This window comes from Amblyraja radiata, chromosome 31 (assembly GCF_010909765.2).
Source record: "Amblyraja radiata isolate CabotCenter1 chromosome 31, sAmbRad1.1.pri, whole genome shotgun sequence".
NCBI classification, from domain to species: Eukaryota; Metazoa; Chordata; class Chondrichthyes; order Rajiformes; family Rajidae; genus Amblyraja; species Amblyraja radiata.
In genome coordinates, this window is record NC_045986.1 from 9,492,019 (window position 1) to 9,511,970 (window position 19,952).

The 19,952-nt window shown below is 46.7% G+C and overlaps 1 protein-coding gene across 1 annotated transcript in view; it reads left to right on the forward strand.

The window, feature by feature from the left end:
* casz1 (castor zinc finger 1) overlaps positions 1–19,952 on the forward strand; it is a gene marked incomplete at its 5' end in the record, with an annotated part of 109,909 nt that overhangs the window by 13,824 nt on the left and 76,133 nt on the right. Inside the window, 4 exons of the mRNA XM_033048510.1 lie at positions 1,255–1,296; positions 3,168–3,203; positions 6,496–6,567; positions 19,404–19,463. Of these exons, the coding sequence (XP_032904401.1) occupies positions 1,255–1,296; positions 3,168–3,203; positions 6,496–6,567; positions 19,404–19,463 (210 nt within the window). The remainder of the gene's footprint in view (positions 1–1,254; positions 1,297–3,167; positions 3,204–6,495; positions 6,568–19,403; positions 19,464–19,952) is intronic.

Below are 19,952 nucleotides of genomic sequence, written 5' to 3' on the forward strand. Positions count from 1 at the left end.
CACTTGTAGATTGGGTCAGGCATCAACAAAATTATCAATTGCACAATTGCAGAATCCTGTTTGTGTTACCTCCTGCTGAGAGGAAAAACATTCTGACCTGTTACCCCTCAGCTTGTTTTACTCCAGAGGAAAACAAGCCCAGTATATCGAACCTCTGCCCATGATTAGAGCCCTCTACTCCATCCAATCTGCCCCACACTTCCTCCAGCACCACCAGTTGTTTCCTGAGGTGCCCACAATGTTCTGAGTGTGGCAAAACCAGTGCTTTGTATAATTAAACGTCCCAAAGTTTATATTCTGTCCACGACCCTCGACAGCAAACACCATTATTTGAGGCAAGGGATTATTTGAGGCAAGGGATCTGTTTTTTTTCAGAGCAGCGAGTGCATTTCCTGATCGCTCGAGCACTCAAGGGGATGGAGTAGTCGGGAAATCTTTTGTTAGTTTTTTAGTTAAGTCTAGCTTAGTTGAGAGATACAACGTGGAAACAGGCCCTTCGGCCCACCGGGTCCGCACAGACCAGCGATCACCCCGCACATTAACACTATCCTACACACACTAGGGACAATTTACACTGATACCAAGCCAATTAGCCTACAAAGGTGTACGTCTTTGGGGTGTGGGAGGAAACCGAAGATCTCGGAGAAAATCCACGCAGGTCACGGGGAGAACGTACAAACTCCGTACAGACAAGCACCCATAGTCAGGATTGAACCTGGGTCTCCAGCGATGCAAGCGCTGTAAGGCAGCAACACTACCACTGTGCCACCGTGCTGCCCCTCTGCTAATTGAACAAGTCAATTGAACTATCCAAGTATCTTTTTTAATTCTGTTATAGTCCCTGGTTCAACTACCTCTTTCTGCTAATTGAACGAATTACTTCCATAGAGTCATAGAATCATAGAGTCTTACAGGCCCTTCAGCCCAACTTGTCCACACCGCCCAACCTGTCCCATCTACACTAGTCCCACCTGCCTGCGTTTGGCCTATATCCCTCTAAACCCATCCTATCCACGTACCTGTCTAAATGTTTCTTAAATGTTGCGATAGTCCCTGCATCAACTACCTCCTCCGGCAGCTCGTTCCATACACCCACCACCCTTTGTGCGAAAAAAATCTTTTTCCAAATCCATATTTTTGCTCTTTGTCATTTTGCCCACCGCTGAGCTTGCTGTCAGGTTATCCTGCACTAACTGACCATCGGATGTGCGAAGCAAAAAGTCTGATTAACCTAATTTTAAATTTCTCTCACAGCCGGCTTTCCAAAGGGGAGCCCTTGGTGGACGACTCAGTTGGGTATGTACTTTACTGTACCTATTTCACCCGCGAGCCCTTCAGCTTTAACTGTAATTGTTTAAGGAATTGAGTCCTTCAAAGTGTTCCTGACCTTTCTCAACAGCGGTCCATTACTGTAATTGCATTTTACAATTGTGACAATTCAGCTTAAGAAAAATTATTGTAATGAGTTTAACTCTTCAACTAATCACTGTCCTTTTCAGCTTTAAAAAACGTACAAGGGTATCTCTTTTTCGGCTACTATTTTTGAAAATGCGTGCAAATCCAAGAGGTAGATAGATATTTGGACATCACATCTTCCATGTTGACATTGACTTCGGAATTTACCCTTCATCTTCCTAGATATATCGACGGTTCCTTTTTAGTTGTCAGCTCACATCCTTGATTTATAATTTCGAAAGAAACTACATTACTAAGTCTGCAATCTGTTTCGATGTGAAATAATTATTACTACATTTTGTACAGCGACTAAACGAGAGATGTTTTGCTTCATCGGAACAGCAGAAAACCTTAGAATTAAATGAAAAGCATCTACAGACGGCTTTCTGTCCAAAATGTTCTCCCATTTAGTTGTAGTTTTAGAGATACAGCCCCTTCGACCCAGCGAGTCCGCACCGACCAGCGATCCCCACACACTAACTCTACGCTACACGCACTAGGGACAATTTTACATTCAAGCCAATTAACCTACATCCTGTTCATCTTTGGAGTACGAGAGGAAACCGAAGATCTTGGAGAAAACCCATGCGAGTCACAGGGAAAGCGTGCAAACTCCACACAGACAGACAAAACAGCAGTCAGGATCGAACCCGGGTCTTTGGCGCTGTAAGGCCGTAGCTCTACCGCTGCGCCACCGTGCCGCCCTTTATCCCATCTGCATCCCATGCCCTTTTCCAGTTGGCATTCCAGCCTTGCAGCTGCCAGTATACGAGGACGTTCAGTTGGACTGTTTAAGAAAAGCGAGTCTTTACTGCGGAGTAGCGATAATCCAGGCGTCAATGTCCTGGGATTTTAATAGAGCAACTCGGCTGTATCCTCACTGATGGTGTCAACTGTGCCAGTCAGAGGGTCCTGGGTAAATGCTACAAGGATGGCACAGTGGCACAGCGGGTAGCGCCAATGCCTCGCATCTCCCAGATACCCTGGTTCAATCTGACCTCAATCTGGCCTCAAGTCTGTGTGGAGTTTGCACGTTCTCCCTGTGACCATGTGGGGTTCTGCTAGATGTTCCGGTTTCCACCCAGATCCCAAATGTTGGCAGGTTGTGTAGAATGGAACTGCGGATGCTGGTATATACCTAAGATATATAGTATCTTTGCAGGTAGACAAAAGTGCTGGAGAAACTCAGCGGGTGCAGCAGCATCTATGGAGCGAAGGAAATAGGCAAAGTTTCGGGCCGAAACCCTTCTTCAGACTGATAAAGGGTTGGGGGAGGGGAGGGGGGAGAAGAAAGGAGAAAGGAAGAGGAGGAGCCAGAGGGCTGAGGGAGAGCTGAGAAAGGGAGGAGAAGAGGAGGAGACAGCAAGGGCCATTGGAAATAGTATCTTTGCAATAATGCGAATTATAACATTGCAATAACATATATAATACAATTGACATTATATATGTCATTATATATATATATAATTGACATAACAGACAATGCTGGAGTAACTCAACGGGTCAAGCAGCATTTCTGGAGAAAAGGGATGGGTGGTGTTTTGGGTCGCGACCCTTCTTCAGACAGTTTGGCAGGTTATTCGGCTGCTGTGAATTGCCCCTGGTCTGTGGGTGAATGGTAGAATTTGAGAGGAGCTGGTGAGAATGGGGGGCACATTTTTAATGTCAGCAGAGTTTGGAAGACTTATACCGTTGTGCTTCTTTCCCCACAGACGGTTGCTGACTACCAACGTGACTGCAGTAAATCGGTGAGTGTCTCAAGGGGTCTGGCCATTGACCAGAAGGGGAGGGGAATGTGGGGCTAATCATTCCATAAACTAAGACACTCAATGCAGACCCACTCTCTCTTGGGGAGAACTAAGAGGGCGTGCAGGTGGAGAGGTCGCTTTTGAGAGAAATATGATATTGGTGCTATTGGAATTGAGATATTCCACTGGAAAAGTTGATCATTTTTAGAATAGAAAGGGCTTGCAATTTGCTTGCACTTTCCATATGCCTGGCACAATCTCCAGGAGGAATTTCTGGGCAAATCTGTGGAATTCATTGCCACAGACGGAGGTGGAGGTCAAATCTTTGGTTATATTTAAAGCACAATTGATACGTTCTTGATTAGTACAGGTGTCAAAGGTTACGGGGAGGAGGCAGGAGAACAAGGTTGAGAGGGAAAGATAGATCAGCCACGATTCAATGGCGGAGTAGACTCGATGGGTCGAATGGCCAAATTCTGTTCCTATGACTTATGAAACTATAACCCTATCAACAGTACTTTGTAGCCTCAAGCAAATGACTGCAGATGTAAGAAATGGAAAATTAAAACATAAAATACTTCCAGGAATGAGTGGGTCAGCATATGATGAGTGTTTGACAGCACAGAAACTTACAGAATAATGAGAGGCATAGATAGAGTGGATGTGGAAAGGATGTTTCCACTGGTGGGAGAATCTAGGACCAGTGGTCATAGCCTCAGAATTAAAGGGCGCTCTTTTAGCAAGGAGGTGAAAAGAAACTTCTTTAGTCAGAGTGTGGTTAATCTGTGGAACTAATTGCCACAGAGGGCTGTGGAGGCCAAGTCTGTGGATATTTTTAAGGCAGAGATACACCAATTCTTGATTAGAACGGGTGTCAAGGGTAATGGGGAGAAGGCAGGAAAATGGTATTAGGAGGCAGAGATCAGCCGTGATTAAATGGCAGAGTAGATTTGATGGGCCGAATGGCCTAATTCTACTCCTATAACTCGTGAAAATGAAAATACTAGGAATACTCAGCGGGTGAGGCAGCATCTATGGAGAGAAGGAATAGGCGACCCAAGCAGTCTTTCCATGTGAGGCAGAGGTTCACCTGCACCTCCTCCAACCTAATCTATTGCATCCGCTGCTCTAGGTGTCAACTGCTCTACATCGGTGAGACCAAGAGCAGGCTTGGCGATCGCTTTGCCCAACACCTCCGCTCAGTTCGCATTAACCAACCTGATCTCCCGGTGGCTCAGCACTTCAACTCCCCCTCCCATTCCGAATCCGACCTTTATCTGTCCTGGGCCTCCTCCATGGCCTGAGTAAGTCCCACCACAAATTGGAGGACCAGCACCTCATATTTTGCTTAGGTAGTTTACACCCCAGCTCCAATTTCAGGTAGTCCTTGCTTTCTCCCCCCTTCCCCTGCCCTTCCCAGCTCTCCCACAGCATACTGTCTCCGCCTCTTCCTTTCTTCTTTCCCCACCCCCACCCCCACATCAATCTGAAGAAGGGTCTCGGCCCGAAACGTCACCCATTCATTCGCTCCATAGATGCTGCTTCACCCGCTGAATTTCTCCAGCTTTATCAATGATCAGTTTTAGTCCTACTTCGGCCAGCATTGAACCATTGATTCGTATCATCCCAAGGGCAAAGTGTTTGTCCATGTGGTGTGAATAGAGACAAGTGTAGCAGTGGTTTCTCTTCGAGGTCCACTCGTCTAAAGTGAGTGAACAGCCGTCCCCAGATTCTAAAGATAGAGACAAAGTGCTGGCGTAACTCAGCGGGACAGGCAGCAACTCTGCCGAGAAGGAATGGGTGACGTTTCGGGTCGAGACGCTGCTTCAGGCCGAGAGTCAGGGGAGAGGGAAACTAGAGATAGTCTTTCCTTTAATTCCTGCTTGATTTCTTCTCGGATCTTTGTTCCAGACTTCATGACCACATCACACATTCCCTCTCTCCGACTTGGGATTTTCAGATCTTGTGCTGTCATCCATTTTTGATGTCGACACCTTTGGCCAAAGTGCAAATAGAATTCTGTCTAAAGCTGTCAAACATGCAATAACAAACTTGGGAGTTTCTGTGGAATTGTTCTTGAAATGCAAAAGATTTGTTTCCTGATTTGTGCCGGATGGAATGCCAACGGACTTGTTTGAAGCCACTGAAGGCATGTTTGTGTTCCACAGGCTGGTTGAATGATGACGGGGATGGCTGATATTTTAAAGTTGTTTCACACAGCTTGTAATTCACCTAATTCCTATCGTTCTTGTTCACAAGAAAGTTGAGCCAAATGTCCGCCTTCGTTATTCGACATTTTCCTGTTCGAAATTTTCTGAACGCATTTCACTGGTCGATTACGTTTATGTTTTGCTCAGTTTTACTGGATAAACTGGCTGAAAAGTTACCAAACATTTATTTACCAAGCAAGGAATTTTCTTGCACCATCCTATTCTAGTACTGACTTTAGAGAAGGGAGAGTTTAGAAATGGTATCACTTTAACCAACTAATCTCTGGTGATTAACCATTTTTTTTCAAAAACTGATTAGTCAGCGCAGCCTTCGATAACGTGGAACTAGTGTGGACGGGCAATCGATGGTCAGCACGGAATTGTTGGGCCGAAGGGCCTCTTTCCATGCTGCATCTCTAGACAAAATTATACTAATGTGAATGAGTGATCGATGGTCGGTATGAACTCAGTGGGCTGAAGGGCCTGTCGCCATGCTGTATCTTTCAATCAATCAATAAATGCACAAGGTGCTAGCAGAAATCTGCCGGAACAGATGTACCAGAGACTTTAAGTACTAGGTAGACAAAAATGCTCGAGAAACTCAGCGGGTGAGGCAACATCTATGGAGCGAAGGAAATAGGCAACGTTTTGGGTCGAAACCCTTCTTCAGTCTGAAACGTCACCTATTCCGTCGCTCCATAGATGCTGCCTCACCCGCTGAGTTTCTCCAGCATTTTTGTCTACCTTCGATTTTTCCAGCATCTGCAGTTCTTTCCTATACATGTTGAAGGGAATAAGGTTAAGTGCAAGATAAAGTCCAGTAAAGTCTGAGAATTACCAGAGGGTTAGAATTTGATGTCAATTGTTTTCATAATCTTCCCGTTGTGAATCTATAATTAACGTGAAGTTTCAATACTGGAACATTAAAAGATCCAGAAACTGTCACAGAGACTGAGGCAAGAGGACAAGGTATGAAATGACTCATAACTCTCAGATACGTTCTGGCAGGTTGTATATTTACTTTCAAAAGCAAAACTAATTCAAATTTAATCTTCTATTTACTTTGTCTTTGCAAAAACTAGGAATGGATTGTCTACAGACAAGACAGATGCTCTGCCCGATGATATCAATATTTACCAGAAGTACATTGCCAGGTATGTAAATTTTACCTTATTTTACATAGAAATCCAACTCTTCCACTCAACCTGAGCTTGTACTGTTTGGTCTTCACTGTATTTCAAAGTCGCTTGACAACATGCAAGTGGTGCACCGATGGAGGTAGCATGTAAAGAGGTGGGATGGAGGACTTGGTGCCACAGGGTGTTTGACCACTGTTTAGTTTTAGTTTAGAGATACAGAGCGCAAACAGGCCCTTTGGCCCACCGAGTCCGCACCGACCCGCGATCCCCGCAAGCTAACACCATCCAACACACACTAGGGACAATTTACAATCTTTACCGAAACCAATTAACCTACAATCTGAAGAAGGGTCTCGACCCGAAACATCACCCATTCCTTCTCTCCAGAGATGCTGCCTGTCCCGCTGAGTTACTCCAGCTTTTCGTGTCTATCTTCGGTGTAAACCAGCATCTGCAGTTCCTTCCTACGCAACCGGTATGCCTTTGGAGTGTGGGAGGAAACTGGAGATCCTGGAGAAAACCCACACAGGTCACGGGGAGAACGTACAAACTCCGTACGGACAGCACCCGAGGTCAGGTTTGAACCCGGGTCTCTGGTGCTGTAAGGCCACCCACTGTCACTTTGACCTCCGAGCCGGACCAGCCATACCCCCCCCCCCCCCCTCTTCCCCCTCCCCCACATACCACCTAACGCACGTCAGAACTCCTACACAGAGGGATAGGATTATTGTTCAAGAAGGAACTGCAGATGCTGGAGAATCGAAGGTAGACAAAATTGCTGGAGAAACTCAGCGGGTGTGGCAGCATCTATGGAGCGAAGGAAAGAGGCAACGTTTCGGGACGAAACGTTGCCTCTTTCCTTCGCTCCATAGATGCTGCCGCACCCGCTGAGTTTCTCCAGCAATTTTGTCTACGATATGATTGTTGTGTTAGGCAAGTCTACAGCACAAAATTCTCCTCAAACCTTCTGATGTTTCCAGTCATGGGGGAGTCCAGAACCCGAGGGCGCTGCCTCAGAATAAAAGCACCTACCTTCAGAATGAAGAAGAGGAGGAATTTCTTTAGCCAGAATGTGATGAACTTACGGAATTCATTGCCACAGACAGCTGTGGAGACCAAGTCATTGGGTATTTTTAATGCGGAGATCGATAGGTTCTTACCAAAGACAGACACAAAGAGCTGGAGTAACTTAGCGGATCAGCATCTCTGGAGGAAAAGGATGGGTGACGTTTCGGGGGAAGAAGGGTCCCGACCCGAAACGTCACCCAAACATTTTCTCCAGTGATGCTGCCTGACCCGCTGAGTTACTCCAGCACTTTGTGTCTATCTTTGGTATAAACCAGCATCTGCAGGGTTTTTTTTCTACTACTTGATAGGTTCTTGATTAGTTGTGCCCCTGTCCCACTTAGGAAACCTCTGGAGACTTTGCGCCCCACCCAAGGTTTCTGTGCGGTTCCCGGAGGTTGCAGGTGGTTGCTGGAGGTTGCAGGTAGTGGAAGCAGGTAGGGAGACTGACAAAAACCTCCGGGAACCGCACGGAAACCTTGGGTGGGGCGCAAAGTCTCCAGAGGGTTCCGTTCAGGTTTCCTAAGTGGGACAGGGGCATAAGGGTATCAAAGTCTATGGGAAGAAGACAGGAGAATGGGGTTAAGAAGGAAAAATCAGATCAGCCATGATTGAATGGTGGAGTAGACTCGATGGGCTGAATGGCCTAATTCTGCTCCTATGTCTTATGGTCATATGATCTTCTAATCCCTCAATTAGTAAGCATTTGGTGGTTAGAAAATAGAGGTACAATGCAGGGTACCTACCAAAGTCCAGGCTGTCATAGAGTTATAGAGCGAAGGAGAGAGACAGCATGGAAACAAGCCCTTCGCCCCACATAGTCTATGCTGACCTTCAACCACCCACAATTTATCCAACACACGTGATCCCATAATCAACCATCTATGGACATAATTCCTACAGCAATGCTATTTTCATCCCCCCCCCCCCCACATTCGCATCATCTCCTGCCTGATTCCACCACTCATGTTGACAATTTACAATGGCCAACCAACCTACCAACCCACTCGTCTTTGGGTTGTGAGAAGAAACCCCCGGAGCACTCAGAGGAAAACCCACGCGGTCACAGGGAAAACATGCAAACTCCACACAGACAGCACCCAAGGTCAGGATTCCATGAGTGTATAAGTTTGGAGCAGGAGCAAGTCACATGAGGTCCTCACAGCATCTCACTAAAACCAAGGGTCTTCTTCTTCTTCTTCTTCTTCTTCTTCTTTTCGTGTCTTTGAAGCTGGTTGGTTATATAACAGTTTCCCATTCCTTTACACAGTCCTTTGCATTTTTATTGAACACTGCAAGATCCTTTAGGCTGCACTGGTTGGGTAGTAGGGGGCAGACAAGGCAGTGCTGCATTGTATGGTCCTCTTCTCCACATTCACAGGTGGTTTGGCCAGTTTCATAGCCCCATCTGGCCATAGCAGCTTTTGATCGCCCTGTTCCTGTTCTCAGGCGGTTGAGCGTCTTCCACTGGACCCATGGTGCTTCTGAGCCCGGAGGGAGGGCTTCAGAAGGAGGGATACCCATGTCAGTATGAGGGGGGTCGTCCTCAAGCCTTTTTGTCCATAGTTGGAGTCTGGTTTCTTCCCGTGATGCTATTAGGGGCTGGACATGGCTGAGAAAGCTTCTCCTGGACTTCAGCCGTTGGGCCGGGGGTACCAAGGGTGCTCATCAGCTTCAGCGTGACGTTCCTCACTGCTCCTGAAGTCCCTCAATCCTTCCTCAGACAATCCAAGGTGATTTCCCCACAGTCTGGAGCATCCGGGTGGAGGAGGAAAAGGGCTGTTTCCCTACGCCCGTGGATTGTACAAACCACGGCAATGATGCGTTTCCGTATCAGATGCGCCTGCTGTATTTATTTCAGGGTTAGGACCTTGCAGAGAGAGTAATGTGCTCTTGATGCAAATTTAACTAAATATTTGCAGTAAACAGATACTGCAACAAAAAAAATTCCAGGAGCTGATGCTATTTAGGACAATGATTTCATTAAGGAATTTCTAACAAGGTCGCTCTTGCATCTGCTAAGCCCTCTGTTTTGATATTCACTCCGCATAATGCATAATACTTGTCTAAATATCTCTGTGCGAGCAGTCAGACTGGTGTGAGATAAGCTGGTGTTCTGTTTCAACTTACTCGCTGTAAGCACTCAGACTGGTACAAACTGTGGCTCTGACGCGGCAAGATAGTTTTCCAGTCCCAGCCTTGGGAAGTGGCTTCCAATTTGATGAGGCAGTCTAGATTTCCAAAGGCAGACCATAATCCCACCCCCCTTGTCCCCGAGTTCAGAGTTTTCCCTTACCTGTGAAGTTATTGGGATAATTTCGTGCAACTTTAGACAAGTAGAGTTGAAAACAGATATCAAAACGCCTGTTTTGCAGTCATTTGAGATCTTCTGCAACCACACTGTCATTACATTATTAATATTTAATGGAAGGCAGAATATAATCAGCCAATTAAACTGATGCAATGGAGATGAAATTGTCCAGAGACCAATGCGATCCTAAACTGAGAACTGTGTTTCATGTCGGTTTAAAAAAAATAAATCTTAATGTGCCCAAAATACAGAATCGCCTGCATTCAATTAGCTAAAAGAACTCACCACCGCTTACTGCAAAGCAACCATGCGGTAATCTCCATTTAAAAATAAAAATCTCCTAGTTAGCTTTTTCCTGTGGATTTTACAACTTTGGCAGATGGTATGGATGGCATCATCAATCCAAATGTTTATTTGTGTGTTCTCCATTGTAATTGAAGGGGTTTTGACAAGCACCCGTTGTCAATACGCAGTCACTCTGAGAGTATTCTGAATGCTATTTCACCCTCTGCTCTCACATAGCAGGAAGCTGCAAGAAATGCTTCCATTTGACAGCGGAGGTACTGAGTGTGGCGGATGAGCAGGATCTGCTTTACGTGTGTTGGTATCAAATATTCATTACATCAAGCTTCGAGGGCCCCACGATTGCAAAAGGATACCTTCCCACCAGCTTCTGCCAGTTTTATAGTAACTTTACGAGCAGCATAGTGACCCAACTCTGGCAGAGTTGCTGCCTCACATCGCCAGAGACCCGAGTTTGATCCTCACCCCGGGTGCTCTCTGTGTGGAGTTTGCGCGTTCTCACTGTGAGGACTGTGGGTTTCCTCCCACATCCCAAGGACGTACAGGTTTGTAGGTTAACCAGCCCTATGTAAATTGCCCCTAGTGTGCAGGGAGTGGAGGCGATAGTGGGCTAACATGGAACTAGTGTGAACGAGTGATTGATGGTCGGTGTGGACTAGGGGGGTCACAGGGCCTGCTTCCATGATGTATCTCTGAACTAAACTAAACTTTAAACAGGTGGACACCGATAATAAATACAAAATGCTGGAATAACTCAGCGGGTCAGGCAGCATCTCTGGAGAGAAGGAATGGGTAATGTTCCAGATCATGACCCTTCAAACAGTCTGAAGAAGGGTCTCCACCCGACACATCACCCATTCCTTCTCTCCAGAGATGCTGCCTGTCCCGCTGAGTTACTCCAGCATTTTGTGTCTATCGTCGGTGTAAACAAGCAACTTCCTTTACTTTAAACAGGGTAAGTTTAACGGTTTGTTGTTTGCTGCTGAATGTCATAAGATTCCTTTGAAGTTTGGGAATGGGGGAAAGTTTGGAAGATGAATAAGTGGACTGGGTTGATGGCTTCATTATCATGGTGGATGGAGAATGAAGGTGACCACGCCTTTAGTAACTTCACAAGCTTGAGGTCAGGATGGGAAGTGGTGGGTGTAGGCAAGGTTAATAGTCACCTTTGGTTGACCCCACTGCCAGCAGTTATCGCCAGTTCATCCGGGCAAACCCTCGATACCAGTGGCGGTGGTGTTCAGAGAGCAGATTCCACTTGAATGTTAGCCATGGGCAGCCCAAGGGGCTTCTCAGACCCAGGCCAGCAGGTCTACTCAGCTTCACTTCTGGGCCCACAACAGTTGTTTAGTTCAGAGTCTGAAGAAGGGTCTCGACCCCAAACATCACCCACTCCTTCTCTCCAGAGATGCCGCCCGTCCCGCTGAGTTACTCCAGCTTTTTGTGTCTATCTTCAGTTGTTTAGTTTAGTTTAGTTCAGAGATACAGTGCATAAACAGGCCCTTCGGCCCACCGAGTCCGCACCGACCAGCGATCACCCCTCACACTAGCACTATCCTACACACACTAGGGCCAGTTCACAATTATACCAAGCCAATTAACCTACAAACCTGTACGTCTTTGGAGCGTGGGAGGAAACCGGAGCACCCAGAGAAAACCCACGCAGGTCACAGGGAGAACGCACAAACTCTGTACAGACAGCGCCCATAGTCAGGATCACACCCGTGTCTCTGGCGCTGTAATGGCCCTGTCCCACTTAGGAAACCTGAACGGAAACCTCTGGAGACTTTGCGTCCCACCCAAGGTTTCCGTGCGGTTCCCGGAGGTTTTTGTCAGTCTCCCTACCTGCTTCTACTACCTGCAACCTCCGGCAACCACCTGCAACCTCCGGGAACTGCACAGAAACCTTGGGTGGGGCGCAAAGTCTCCAGAGGTTTCCGTTCAGGTTTCCTAAGTGGGACGGGGGCATTAGGCAGGAACTCTCCCGCTTCTCCACCGTGCTGCCCCTTAAAGCCACATCGTCCCACTTTACCAACCAGTTTCCCGGTTACACCCGGTGACACTAATTTCCTGATTTACTTATTCTTTCAAACCACAGGTTCCAGAATTGACAGCTTGTGAATGATGCAGTCACTTTCCCTTGTTTGAGTCTTTGTCGAGAAAACCAGATTAGCAGAGGAGCAAATTGTTTTTTTAATAAAAATGCCAAATGTATTGCTGCCTAGGAGGGATTACTTACTGGTTATGCAAAATGAATATTGTCATAAAAAAAAGGGAAAATACAATAACAGCATTTAGTAAAAGGGTTTAGGATTTAAATATGAAAATAAAGAGTTCTGAAGGAATATTTAATCCAGCCTGTAGTGTTGTCAAAAACAGAAAGGTTCTCTCAGGAGCCAGGAACACAGGATTTATAACTCCTGCCTCCCACAACTCCATGCCAACACTGTGAATCTGGAGGGTTGGTAGCTCGTATTGGTAACAATGGCAAAGTTGGGCACAGTGGCGCAGCAGTAGAGTTGCATGGTACATAGATAGGATGTGTTTAGAGGGATATGGGCCAAACACAGGCAGGTAGGACTAGTGTAGGTGGGGCATGTTGGTTGGTATGGGCAAGTTGAACTGAAGGGCCTGCCTGCTTCCTAGAACTCTATGACTGTGACGGACCTCTATGTGCGGCACGGTGGCGCAGCGGTAGAGTTGCGGCCACACAGCATCAGAGACCGAACTAAGGGATTCGATCCTGACTGTGGGTGCAGTCTGTATGGAGTTTGTACCTTCTCCCCGTGACCCGCGTGGGTTTCCTCCGGGTGCTCCGGTTTCCTCCCACACTCCAACGACGTACAGGCTTGTAGGTTAATTGGCCTCGGTAAAAATTGTGAATTGTCCCTGATGTGTCGGATGGTGTTAATGTCGGAGGATTGCTGGTCGGCAAGGACTCGGTGTTTCCTCACTGTATCTCTAAACTAAACGAAGTCTCTGGTTACTAAGGAACATCTTTCATTTAAACCTGTGGTTTTGTAAACCCGGACGGAATAAGCTCAGTAATTGAGTATGCTTTGCATATATGCTTGTCAACCGTGTCTACCGTGAACAGTATAAAGATTAGCAAGGGGGATGCGTATCGGAAGTAAAAACCGAGTCCGTTTTCAGCTGAGGTTGGTAAGGTGGGAGGAGGAGGTGGGGTAAAGGTGAAGACCTCCTTAGTGTGTACAGGTGGTCTCCAGGTTGTGGCAGGTTCTGTCCGTGGGAGGAACTGCAGATGCTGTGGTCTAAACTAAGTCTCTGGTTACCAAGGAACCAGAAACCAGCAAGATGTTGGAGAAACTCAGCTGGTCAGGCAGCATCCGTGGAAGAGAATGACAGAGGGCAGGTGATGTTCCAGGTCCGGATCCTGCGAACTGTTTGTAACCTGGATCATTGGAGCGTTTGACGGCACCGGGCCTGTACTCACTGGAGTTTAGAAGGATGATGGGGACTTGGTTGAAACTTACCAAATAGTGAAAGGCCTGGATAGAGTGGATGTGGAGAGGATGTTTCCACTAGTGGGAGAGTCCAGGACCTGAGGTCCCAGCCTCAGAATTAAAGGACATTCCTTTAGGAAGGAGATGACGAGGAATTTCTTTAGTCAGGGGGTGGTGAATGTGTGCAATACTTTGCCACAGAAGGCTGTGGAGGTCAAGTCAAGAGATATTTTTAAGGCAGAGATAGATAGATTCTTGATTAGTACGGGAGTCAGGGGTTATGGGGAGAAGGCAGGAGAATGGGATTAGGAGGGAGAGATAGATCAGTCATGATCGAATGGTGAAATAGACCTGAGGGGCTGAATGGCCTAATTCTGCTCCTATCACTTATGACCTTATGAACATATGAACTCTCTCTCCCCAGCAGTTGGCCCACACCCAGTTCTGACGTTCTTGTCCGATCAGCTGGAAACTGTGCCCGGACAAGGGGCTTAAAGAGGTCCCAGGCTGGAGATAATAGCCACATGGCGGGGTTAGCAGAGCTATTCTGCCCCATTATCTTACAGAAGAAGCAATCTCGCTCATCTGGAACACTAGTATTAGTTTACAAGTGGGTATAAGGAGGAGATCTTCGCCTGATGTGGAATCGGTGACAAATCAGAGGAGGGACATCAGGGAACGTGAGCAGAGCATTTTAGATCTGCAGACAGAAGTCAAGAGTCAAGAGTGTTTAATTGTCACAGATAGAACAATGAAATTCTTACTTGCAGCAGCACAACAGAATATGCAGCAGGTGCAATTTTGCTGTAAATGTAAACATACATTTGCAATATTTAAATAAGAATCTATTCTGGAACCAGGCAATTGTTTAGTTTAGTTTAGAGATACAGCGCGGAAACAGTCCCTTCGACCCACCGAGTCCGCGCCTGCCAGCGATCCCTGCACACTAACATTATCTTACACACTAGGGACAATTTACAATTTTACCCAAGCCAGTTAGCCTACAAAACCTGTACGTCTTTGGGATGTGGGAGGAAACCGAAGATCCCAGAGAAAACCCACGCAGGTCACGGGGAGAACGTACGGGGATCGAACCCGGGCGTCAGACGCTGTAAAGCAGCAACTCTACCGCGGACGCACCGTGCCGCCCATTCATGACTGTCATGCTTCCATGGGACACAGAAGGAAGGCATCTCAGCCCATCCGATTCATGCTGGCCCTTGGACCATGCTCATTTCCTACCAATTTTTCTTGCAACCTTACAGCGCCAGAGACCCGGGTACGATCCTGACTGTGGGTGCTGCCTGTACGGAGTTTGTACATTCTCCACGTGATCACGTGGGTTTTCCCAGGTACTCCGGTTTCCTCCCACACTCCAAACTAAACTAAACTAAACTATTCTTCCCTCATTCATATCACTTGCCCAGAGTTGAAGACTAGTCTCCTGTACCGGGCACTTTACATAGCCAATCACACCAGGAGCAGAAGAATATAATTTTTACCTGCTGCAGCTTCAGACATATTTACATAATAACAACAAATAAATATAAAATAATCAATAATGCAATAAATTGTCAATAATACTAGGTGACCAGATCGTAATACTGCAAACAAAATGACATAGTCAGAAAGGAGGGGGGGGGGTTCTCAGTTAGTGGGCATGCACAGAGTGGAGGGACAACGTTCCTGTAAACTGCATCCCCCTCTCTCGTTGGTTGACAATCCAACTGTGGTTCCTCTTTTTAATATTAACCTGAATAGAACGTCCCCAGCACACAAAGATATGTATACGCACACTCACGTACACACACTCACTCATACACACAATACACACTCACTCACACATGCACATACACACTCACATACACTCACATGTACACACTCACATGTACACACTCACATGTACACACTCACTCACGCTTACACTCACACACTCACACACATACAGTGCATTCAAAAAGTATTCAGACCCCTTCACCTTTTCCATATTTTGTTACGTTATAGCCTTATTTAAAAATGGATTAAATTCATTTTGTTTGTCATCGATCTACACACAATACCCCAGAATGAAGAAGTGAAAACAGGTGTTTTTGCAAATTTTTGCAAAGTAATTAAAAATAAATAACTGAAATATCACATTTGCATAAGTATTCAGACCCTTTGCTATGACACCCAAAATTGAGCTTAGCTTCATCGTGTTTCCATTGATTATCCATGAGATGTTTCTACAACTTGATTGGAGTCCATCAGTGGTAAATTAAATTGATTGGACATGATTTGGAAAGGCACACACCTGTCTATATAAGGTCCCTCAGTTGGCAGTGCATGTCAGAGCAAAAACCAAGCCATGAAGACAAAGGAAAGACATGATTGTGTCGAGACACAGATCTGGGGAAGGGTATAAAACAATTTCTGCAGAATTGCAGGTCCCGCAGAGCACAGTGGCCTCCGTCATTCTTAAATGGAAGAACTTTGTAACTACCAGGACTCCTCATAGAGCTGGCCGCCCGGCCAAACTGAGCAATCGGGGGCGAAGGGCCTTGGTCAGGGAGGTGACCAAGAACCTGATGGTCACTCTGACAGAGCTCCAGAGTTCCTCTGTGGAGATGGGAGAACCTTCCAGAAGGACAACTATATCTGCAGCACTCCACCAAACAGGCCTTTATGGTAGAGTGGCCAGACGGAAGCCACTCCTCAGTAAAAGGCACATGACAGCTCGCTTGGAGTTTGCCAAAAGGCATGAAAACAAGATTCTCTGATCTGATGAAACCAAGGTTGAACTCTTTGGCCTGAATGCCAAGCGTCACGTCTGGAGGAAACCAGGCACCGCTCATCACCTGGCCAATACAATACCTACGGTGAAGCATGGTGGTGGCAGCATCATGCTGTGGGGATGTTTTTCAGCAGCAGGAATTGGGAGACTAGTCAGGATCGAGGGAAAGATGAACGGAGCAAAGTATAGAGAGATCCTTGATGAAAACCTGCTCCAGAGCGTTCTGGACTTCAGACTGGGGCAGAGGTTCACTTTCCAACAGGACAACGACCCTAAGCTCACAGCCACGACAACGCAGGAGTGGCTTCATGAGAAGTCTGTGAATGTGCTCGAGTGGCCCAGCCAGAGCCCGGACTTGAACCCGATCGAACATCTCTGGAGGGACCTGAAAATAGCTGTGCATCGACGTTCCCCATCCAACCTGATAGAGCTTGAGAGGATCTGCGGAGAAGAATGGGAGAAATTACCCAAATACAGGTGTACCAAGCTTGTAACGTCACACCCATGAAGACTTGAGGCTGTAATCACTGCCAAAGGTGCCTCAACAAAGTATTGAGTAAAAGGTCTGATTACTTATGTAAATGTGATATTTCAGTTATTTCTTTTTAATTACTTTCAAAATTTTCTAAACACCTGTTTTTGCTTATTTATTGTGGGGTAATGTGTGTAGATTGATGATAAAAAAAAAAGAATTTAATCCATTTTAGAATAAGGCTGTAACGTGACAAAATGTGGAAAAGGTGAAGGGGTCTGAATACTTTCTGAATGCACTGTACTCACACACTAACACTCACATTAACACACATGCACATACACACTCACTCACATATGCACTCACACACTCGCGCATACACTCACCATCTCACACACACACAAACATACACACTCACTTACACACATGCACACTCACACAAACACACTCTCCTTCACACACACAAACACGCACGCACAAACACACGCACATGCACACCCATACACACATACCCCTACACACCCCCACCTATACAAACACATGCACCACATAGAAGCAAATAGACAGACAAACACAAATGTACAACTTCGGGACACATGAACACACAGGTGTGGAATTCTGCATGCACTTCCACACAGGCGTGTGTGCACTCTTACACACTTATATACAAACATGCACACATATGCACACACTGAGATACACACACACACACACACACACAGTGTACATGACGCCCCCTATATCGCCAGTGTATATCACCAGGGTCAAGCACCCACTCAACCCTCATTCTCCCCCAAATTCCAGCCCCTTCCTTAGTTAACATTTTTCAAACAGTAATTTGATCTTCCCAAGCATCTCATCAGATGAGGCGGATGCAGGAATAGTGGGCAATAAAGGGATCAACAAGTAATTTACTGTGATCTCCTATCCAAGCATCCTCTCTGATCTCAGACGTCAGAATGTACCTCACTTCAAGTATGGTGGCACGGTGGCGCTGCGGTAGAGTTGCTGCCTTACAGCGCCAGAGATCCGGGTCCGATCCTGACTATGGGTGCTGTCTGTGCGCAGTTTGCACGTCCTCCCTGTGGCCACGTACGTTTCCTATGGTTTCCTCCCACATTAAAAAGACATGCGTGTTTATAGGTTAATTGTCCGGTAAAAATTGTACATTGTCCCGAGTGTGTGTGGGTTAGTGCTGGTGCGATCACTGGTCGGCGCAGACTCGGTGGGCTGAAGGGCCTGTTTCCACACTATCTCTAAAGTATTAGCTGAGCTCCTGTATCCGTCTATTAACATCCCAGTGACTAAGTCACGGATGTATCATTACCTTCCAGGCACCTCTGTCACACAGCACGGCAGATATTGAAAATCCCAGCTAACTTCTCCAAATATTATAACTCTCCTGAGATCCAGCATCCCCTCAAACATTGACAACCTCAGAAATCTCCATCAAACATCAAGTCACCCTGGAGGGTCCCGATAAATATCAGTACAGCCCCACGGCCCCCTGTGAATATGAGCTTCTAATCCACCACCTAATGTAGACCTAAAGATTTCCCGCTAATATTAACAATTCCAGCAACCCTCAGGATAGACACAAAATGCTGGAGTAACCCAGCGGGTCAGGCAGCATCTCTGGAGAGAAAGAATGGGTGACGCTTCAGGTCGAGACCCTCCTTCAGACCCGACCCGAATCGTCTCCCAATCCTTCTCTCCAGAGATGCTGTCTGTCCCGCTGAGTTACTCCAGCATTTTGTGTCTATTATTTGGTGTAAACCAGCATCTGGAGTTCCTTCCTGCACACCAGCAGCCCTTGATCTCTCCACTGACACCACCTGTCTGTATAATATCTGCGCCTGCTCTAGTATCAGCGTTCTTTACAAGCTGCTCTGTTCCTTCCTGGAACTTGATGAACAGTCTGAAGAAGGGTCTCGACCCAAAACGTCACCTATTCCTTTTCTCCAGACATGCTGCCTGACCCGCTGATTTACTCCAGATTTTTGTGTCCATCGTACTGGAGAGTGCCTGAGTGAGAATAAGTTGCCATGAATACTGTGAATAGACCCCAAAATGCTGGAGAAACTCAGCGGGACAGGCAGCATCTTTGGAGAGAAGGAATAGGTGACGTTTCAGGTCGAGACCCTTCTTCAGACTCGACCTGAAACGTCACCCATTCTTTCTCTCCAGAGATGCTGCCTGACCCGCTGAGTAACCCCAGAATGTTGTGTCTATCCTCGGTTTAAACCGGCATCTGCAGTTCCTCCCTACACATTTTCCAGTTGCATTCCTTCCTCTTCCACATCTCTTCGTCAGTACCACCTGCTGGAACAGTAGAGTAAAACACTTCTACCTAACCCCTGCGCCCCCCCCCCCCCCCCTCCTCGCCCCGCTGTTTTGCTTCTTTAAGTGACTGTTCACTCCTGAGCTCCTGATGTTATAAAGATATTTTATATTTTGTTGCAGTAATCTACCTTGTGAAGGCCTCTGCCCCAAATCACCCCATCATCTACTCAGAGACTGCTGGTTGGTTGCTTTTTCTTTTCTGTCGATGAGCTGAGTCTGTAAGGGTGAGGGGTGGAGGGGCTCATTGCTGTGTTACTGCGCCCCCATTGTTCTTTCCCTATCAGCTCCGTTTAGTTTAGAGATATAGCGCAGAAGGAGGCCCTTCGGCCCACCGAGTCCGCTCTGACCAGCGACCCCCACGCACTAACACTATCCCGCACACACTAGGGACAGCTTACAATTATACCCAGCCACGTAGCACGTCTTTGGAGTGTGAGGAAACCGGAGCACCCGGAGAAAACCCACGCAGGTCTCGGGGAGAAGCGCCATTATCAGGATCAAACCCGTGTCTCTGTCCCACTGTACGAGGTCATTCAAGAGTTCTCCCGAGTTTTCCCCTGATTCAATCTCGGAGAATGTCCGTAGCGGGTCCGTAGGAGTTCGTGGATGTCACGTAGCGGCTTGTACGAGTAAAAAGTAACAATTTTTTTCATCAAGAGTATTTTTCTA